At 40.7% G+C, this 7,869-nt stretch overlaps 1 protein-coding gene across 1 annotated transcript in view; it reads right to left on the bottom strand.

Moving 5' to 3' along the window:
• Nucleotides 1-1,194: 1,194 nt before the first annotated feature.
• Nucleotides 1,195-7,869, bottom strand: part of LOC115821704 (guanylate-binding protein 1-like) — a 6,910-nt gene continuing 235 nt past the window's right edge. Inside the window, exons 2-11 of the mRNA XM_030785508.1 lie at nt 7,377-7,578; nt 7,122-7,249; nt 6,577-6,686; nt 4,655-4,845; nt 4,273-4,521; nt 3,426-3,706; nt 2,966-3,178; nt 2,616-2,718; nt 1,843-2,036; nt 1,195-1,305 (exon numbers count right to left, since the gene is read on the bottom strand). Of these exons, the coding sequence (XP_030641368.1) occupies nt 1,195-1,305; nt 1,843-2,036; nt 2,616-2,718; nt 2,966-3,178; nt 3,426-3,706; nt 4,273-4,521; nt 4,655-4,845; nt 6,577-6,686; nt 7,122-7,249; nt 7,377-7,578 (1,782 nt within the window). The remainder of the gene's footprint in view (nt 1,306-1,842; nt 2,037-2,615; nt 2,719-2,965; nt 3,179-3,425; nt 3,707-4,272; nt 4,522-4,654; nt 4,846-6,576; nt 6,687-7,121; nt 7,250-7,376; nt 7,579-7,869) is intronic.

Genomic DNA, 7,869 nt, shown 5'->3' with positions numbered 1-7,869 from the left:
AACATTATCTACACAAAACATATTTCTATCACTGGATGCACTAATGTGTATCCCTCAGGTCAGGCAGTTAATAACAAATTTTTCTACAGTACATATTGGCCTTGGCCAGATATAAACAGCAAGTGATAATAAAATGAAAAAAAAAAAAGAAATACTTTTGAGTTCATGCATAATTAATTTGCGAACTCTGATCTAACAATGTTCAGTTTGACCACCTTAACTGGGGAGCAGACCAGAACCACACATCACACCACTATCAGAAGTGTTATTAAAATATCAGACATCTTTACTACACCTCACATACACAATACACGCATCAGATTTGATCAGCATCTGCCCTCTCTACCACTCCATTTCACCCTTTTAAAGTTCATGCAGAGTCCAAATAGGGAGTAATTGGGATCAGTTAGTCGGGTAATCAATTCATTGGTCCTCCTAAGATGTTCTGATCAGACACGTCGGGAAATCCACCACATTGTAATTCTCTGACCCTCTAAATGAAACATAAGTGCAATTCTTCTCTGTCCTTGTATGTACCTGGAAAGCATACTTTTCAGCGAACATTAACGTACCCTACCCAGCCTGGCTAAGTGTTTGCAGGTTAATATTTGGTTGCATAACTCGTCTTATTCTACACATCTCATTTAACGGCTGTCATGGCTCTTTTAACTGACTGATATGTCATTACATGCATAATTACGTACCGTAAGGAAAAATCTTCGTTTTTCAATTTCATTGGTTTATTGTTTGTGTGTGTGTGTTTGTGTGTGTGTGGTGTGTGTGTGTGTGTGTGTGTGTGTGTGTGTTTGTTTGTTTGTTTGTATTGCAGCAAACAGAGTGAAAAGTTCTTAGCAGAAACTTCACTAATACATAAACAGCATGAGCTAAAACACTAGGGGAAAACTTTTCTAGTTCAATATTAAAACTTCATTAAGTATTTTAAATAGTATCCACGTACCAAATAACATGAAATACCTGAATATTAACAATGTTGTTATTATTATTATTATTATTATTATTATTATTATTATTATTATTATTATTATTATCATTATTATTATTATTATTATCATTATTATTATTATTATTATTACAGTTTTAAAATACCTTGTCAGACAGGAGTCTCAGAAAGCCCATATTGCTTCACACTGACACTGTAAATATATCCTTTCAGTACTAAATCTGCAATACATTTCATAAAATCTGACATGAACTACCACGCGATTGACTTCTCAGCGCCATAATTTCTCTCTGCAACTCATCAGATCTCTTCTTGAAGCCTTCTTCTAGCAAGTCTCTCTGCTCCTGAAACCGAAGGGAAAGAAACGGGTCAGTTCAAGGTGGAGGGACACCAGCAGGTCATAGGGTTAGGGTTAGAGTTAGGGTTAGGGTTAGGGTTACCACAGTAGAACTCATAAAGTAAATTCAATGGTTTGAATTCTATCCCTGTTAAATTAATGATAATATTACTTTGGTTTATGAAATTGAGGGTTATGCTTTTTTTCTGAGGAAGGTGTTGCCTTCGTAAATTGATTGATGCTTCTGGATCACGTACCACAGATGGAAGAATATTTACAGATTTAATAATACAGCTTTATATATGCAATTTGTTAAATATGAATAAAATGTGCACTTAGTGCTAGAACTACAGTGTCTTCTGGTAGATTAAGACAACTTTGGCTCTTATCAAACAAAATTTTACAGCTCATAGTCCCTGTGCCAGTAAAAATCCTAGGATTGAACAGGAAATCCCCGGTTTATATAAAGAATTTCCAAATCTGCAAGTCTCGCTCAAAACATGACACAACATGATTCAGTTCAGCGTTTGACACCTGTTTTTACCTTCATTTTGGCGTTCAGCACTCGTTCGTACTCCTCCTGAGCTCTCTTGTGTTCCTCCGCCATCTTCTTTTGGAGCTGGTCCAGGTTCTCATTATAAGTTTTCTGCTGATCCTCAATCTGCTTCTGCTGGATCTTGTTCTGCTCCTCCAGAACCCTCTGGTTCTGCTCCAGGGCCTCCGTTTTCAATCTCTCAGCTTCAGCGAAGAACAAGAGTGTGTAGTTATGTTCATATTCCACTTTTTTTTTTCTTTCAAATGTACTACGACTCACGACTCAAAACTACAGCAGTCACACACACATGCACACATACACACACACACACACACACACACACACACACTTTCAGAGCTTTGGTGCTGTCCTGCATGAGACGGTTAAGTTTGCGGGTGTTCAATATAAATGCAAAGTTGAAGAGTGAAAAGCCTAAAATTTAGGGCAGGATGAATATGAGGGAGAGCACAGTTCATAAGTGGGTAAACAGAAAGGTCAGAGGTGAGATTCAATGCAACATGAAACTGTGTGACTATGAAGAATGAAGTTTGAGGGTGTGAAACAATAAGGTTGGTGAGTGTAAAGGGGGAAGGGGAGAGTGAGTGAGACATATAATTGTGTGAATGTAAAGAGTGAAGCTGAGAGAAGTGAAGTTGAATCAATGCAATCTGGAAAGTGAAAATCAATGCAAACTGGAAAATGTGGGAAAGGTTTTGGGTTGGAGCAGTGAGAAATGTTAAACACGAGAACTGTAAAGTAATGCTAGCGTGATGAAGCTTTACCTTCGATATGCTGCTCAGATTCTGTGAGGGATTTGTCGGCTGACAGAATGCTCTGTGCAGTTCCCTCATTCTCATCCATGTACTCTTTCAACACCTCCTCCTTCTGTGAAAACACACACACAGGCCACATTCGAAAGTGCTCCTTGAAACCTGTTATACATACAACTACAGGTGTGCTCATTCACCTAGCGTAGGTATGCCAACAAATTTCATATGTGTATATGTCCATTTGTGCATTTCAGTTCATACTTATATAAGGTGCAAGAGAACTTTATTTTACAGTTTGTAAAAGAATCATTTCTCCAGTTGAAGATTTTGGAATGTGATGAAAACAGGAGCTGAATGCTCACCATGATTCCATGGCCCTTTTCTGATCTATACTGCTCAGTTGCTTTGTCCATGTCGCTGCGATAGTCTGCGTAGCCCCCAGGCCGCATGTAGGACCCTTCCTTCACTGCTGTCTCCACTGAGGCAAACGCACGAGAGATGATGGACTTGCTCATCTTACGAGATTCCTCCACGTTACGTCTGCAGTACTCTTCATATTCCTTCTTCACATTTTCCTGTAGAGAGAGAAGGAGGGAGAATGAGATGAAGAGAGAGGTTAGTCTCAGGCTAAGCTGATTGTCAAACGATTATTGAACAAATGTAAATGACATGATCTACTTATGACTAAAAATAATGCAATAAAAAGAAAAAGTAGATTCATTTTCTACTTAATGAAGGTTGATGTCTTTGAGTATGACTTTCGCTCAAGTGGACTCAGATTTGTTTGTTAAACTGATTAATTTTTTTGCTCTTTGACACTACCATGAGTTCCTGTTGGTGTTTCTGGTCCCGGTCATTGAAGGAGGCGCTGAGGAAGATCTCGACGGTCTCTTTCACCACGGCTGCATGGATGTCAGATAGCTCCTCTTGTGTTTCTGTAGGTAGCTGAACTTTACTGCTCATCTCACTCTGGTAGAACTGGAGGGCTTCAGTTATGGCACGGCCGTTTTGAATCAGAGCCAGTGACTCTACAGCGTTGTCTAAACAGGGCACCTGCCCACTGCGGATTGCTTCAACATAGGTCTCTGCAAGGTTTCCCCACACTAGGGAGAAGGTAAGATATTAAATTAACATTAATAATAGCACTAGAGTAGCTGTTAAATTGAAACCATCAGTAGTGGTGGACATGATGTTGAGTTCACACTTATAGTAGTGGAAAAAGCGATAGAGACTTTACACTAAATCCCAATTTATACTTCTGCGTCGAATCTGCGCCGTAGGTACGGTGTAGGTTCTGGGTGGCTCGTTATTTTGAGAGCTCCGTTTGGTTGTCCCACAGAGTTTAGAAACTCCTTCTTTTGAACGCAAAACTTGCTTTACAGATATTGCTGTGCAAGGACTGAATTCCGACTTTTTATTTAACATTACTCCATCGTTTGTAATGCACGAGGAAATCAACACAGTGGCATAGAAAGCCCACCGCAAACTAGCGTTTTGAAGGTCTCATTACAGAGCAATGCAGACACACCAACACAGAAGTATAAATGCTCACAATGGCGTAGGCAACTCGCGTAGGCTATGGCAAAGGCTCCGTGTAGAGCCTACACAGAAGTATAAATCAGCCTCAACACTAACTGTAGTAGAGATGGGGACCAGTACTGCTACTCACTCCTGCCAGTCAGGCTGAGGCCTCCATTCATGGTCTTGGCTTGAGTGTTGTGAAAGATGTATGTGCAGAAATCCTGAGCCTGCTCCACAAAGCTGGGATCCAGGTCTGCATCCGTCAGCTGCTCCATCTGCCTCATCTTCTTTGTGTTTGCAGGACGTTCAAGCACAAAGCACTTCCGCACTGAGAAGTACTCGCGCAGGCACATCCGCAGCTGGTTATACCTCGAAACCTCCGGAGAGGATCCTTTATCTAAAACATTACAGAAAAATTTAATCCTAAAAGCAGTTTCTAATGCTTAACACCAAGATGCAAGCTAAATCAACATCTATGGTATACAGTACTTTCTCCTGTCATGCAAATTGATACTCAGTGATATATTCACCTTTTTTAAGCTTCAGAGCACTGTCCAGATATTGGTCCGCAGTGATTGGACGACCTTCTAGCTCTAAAGTCAGTGTAAAATCTCGCACCACCCACACAAATGAAGGGAAAATGGACATGAAATCTTTTGACTGGTCCTTATCTTTTGAGTCAGACTTTACCTTGATGTGCTTGGTCAGTTCGGTGACGTACCTATAGAGGGCATTGCTCAGGAAATCAACAATTCCGACACAAAGGATGAAGACAATGGAAAAGCAAGTGGCCAGTGGGAGCTTACGTGCCACAAGGCATGCTCATCTAAGTTAATGCTTTTTATAAACGGCAATATTTCTTTTAACCCACTAAGGCCAGATGCAACATTTGCGTGATCCCTTTAAGACCGGGTGCAACATTTGCATGCTTCTCCCTTTAGAGTTGGGCTGCAATGAAATAGTCTTTTTTTTTTTTTTTTTTGCTTTGGAAGGTTCCTAACTGAGTGAAATGACCCAGAATTATCTAAGTGGCAGCCATGATAAGAGCTGGTCAAATTCTCTAAATGCTAAGGAAAGGTGCTTCAATGCTTCCTTTCTTATCTCCTTTAGCATAGGGTATACTGGACCATCCTTTACGAAAGGAAAGTGGAAACTGTGCTTTTTGTTACCCATCTCCGGAACACTATAGTTTCACCACAGCAGACCCTCGTCAATAACATCCGCCGTCACATAATTACGTAGCTTAGTGTAAGTGCAGTCAGATTCTCTTAGCACCGCGGTTGTCTTAACCTAAGTCCTTCACATCTTTCCTTGATCTCGTGATGTTTTCCATCAAAAGTTAAGGAAAAGTCGTTAGGAAAAGACACAGTACATAATTTTTTTGACTATTCGACCGCAGCCCCAGGTGCGATATGAACGCGTTTTAGATGATGTCATCATTTTCAAGACCCCTGACTGATGAAATGCATCGTGATTCACTGAAATACACGTGGGGAAGGCAAAATGCTTTGTTTTTTTCAGCGCAAAATGCTTTGTTTTCTTAGCCTCCACGTGGACCCCATTGCTCCCCTCGCTCGGGTCGTCAGCCATTGTCATGGTCTAAAGTACAACTTTAGAAAGGTTTTTGCAGTCCACACAGAGGCTAAGAAAACACACAAAGCTGACAAGTTGTCCTACCATGTCCTACTATAGCATAGATTGATAGTCAAACCTATCAATGATGTACATGATGTAACTGTGATGTGTGCTTGCGTAGTAACCGCTGGTAGCTCGATAGCTAGGACGACTTGACAGAACACCAGAGGGCTGTACTACAAAGCAAGGTAACTGGCTTATCCTGGTAACTTCTGGGGATGACTAGGTAAACATGATGATAAATGCAATGTGACAACGTAAACATGATAACTACGTAAACATGATGACAAATGCAGTGGCACTAAGATATAATAAACATGCTGAATTCAGCAATACTGTGATGTAGCTATTAACTAGTTCATCCTTCGGGTCTTAATTTTCTATCTAAGCCAACTAACCTGGAAATATATGGCATCAATGATGCTTTACTGAACTCTAAGAACATATCTCATGAGAATAAGAAAAGCTTATTTGCCCACTCTATCTGCAACTAACTTGCTAGCTATTTGAGGTTCTCATTGGGGAATGAATTACCTAAAGCAGAGAATTTGGAGTGGAAAATTAGAATCTCTCTTCAGAAGAGTCTGCGTATAAAATGAAAGTTGCAAAATCGTTTATACTGGGTGAGTGTAAACATCCCATTGGACTATCTATTAAATATAGGTGCATATATTTTGTTACATGCTAAATCTGTCCATCATAATAATTATGGGTCAAACCATTTGACAGACTTTGTGAGACCATTTGTGCATTTGCGTGCGTGTGTGTGTGTGTGTGTGTGTGTGTGTGTGTGTTGGGGGGTGATATTGAAGGATACTGCAGTTTTTCTATGGCATCATTGTCAATAGTCCCCATGCTGTTGTAGACCAGAGTGCAACTGAGTAGAACAGCCAGGCAGAAGATCCAGGTGTCATGTTTTTCATCCCCCTGAGACACACAGCAAAAGTAGATCACAACACCTCATCACATCAGATGATCTCCGAACAGCCCTTTACAGTGAAATTAGATCTCTAATTAGATAGATAAACTTATTCAGGCAGATGAGGTCCTTAGTGCTTTTTTTTAACTACATAAATCCTTGTTACTTTTTAAAGGCCACCATCCTGGGAGAAGACAAAAAAAGACAAGGGTAGCAGGTACAGGAACCCCATAATTATTCTGCTTTTAGGAATGCCATAATAGTATGTCAGTATTCCTCACTTCCCCAACTGGGATTAAAGTCAGCATCACTGGGACCCTTATTTGCTAACTGAATGAAACCACAACCCTGAACCAGTCAGCTCACCAGAACAGAGATGATACAGTGATGCCACATTGAGTCCGCTGCAGACAGAGCACTCATTGCATCCCTGTGGTACTCACCTTATTCACATCACCCAGTCCCTCGGTGTCCACCAGCACAAGAGTGTGTCCTTCTTTAATGGGGTGAGGTACACACCACATCCAGATTCCTTTGGTCTTCGACTCTATGGTGGCTCCCAGGGCAAAGCCTACAGTGGTAATGGAGACAGTTAACTCACTAGATGATTAGCCATACAAGAGTTTAACCATCTTAGAGTTCAGTTTCAAAAAGGATCAAATGCTTTCACAGGACAAATAACCATCTAGTCAGCTCACCTCTTTGTTTCCCTGCTAGTCTGTTCATAAGGTAGGACTTTCCAGTGCGGTACAGACCCACCACAGCTACCACCACCACAGGTTGTGTGATCTTGTCCAGAATCTCCACTGCCTCTCTCCTCACACACAAACGTCCACTCATGTCTGTATCTATCAGGCACACTGGCTCTGCCATCTCCACTGTGGACATCATGTTCGGCATCTGAACAGCACAACATTATACAAATGAACACAGCATTACATCATCATCAAATAAAACAAAAGGAAAATGTTTCATTTTACTGTCAGACATATCCTCTAACTGACTGCTGGCATTGCCAGTCCGAGTTGTCTTGATTACTTTATCTCTGAGGTGCTTTCCTTTCTTATGTGCCTGTTGGTAGAAGGCCAGATATAGAATAGTCTAGTTTAGTACTGATACAACACTAAAATATATCCACCAGCATCCCTGTAGTGTATGCAGTAAAACTAGTTATTCACGAGATAACCAGAC

Source organism: Chanos chanos, chromosome 9, assembly GCF_902362185.1.
Source record: "Chanos chanos chromosome 9, fChaCha1.1, whole genome shotgun sequence".
Classification (NCBI taxonomy): domain Eukaryota; kingdom Metazoa; phylum Chordata; class Actinopteri; order Gonorynchiformes; family Chanidae; genus Chanos; species Chanos chanos.
The sequence above is the reverse complement of the archived record's forward strand: the minus strand, read 5'-3'. Positions and strand labels throughout refer to the sequence as shown.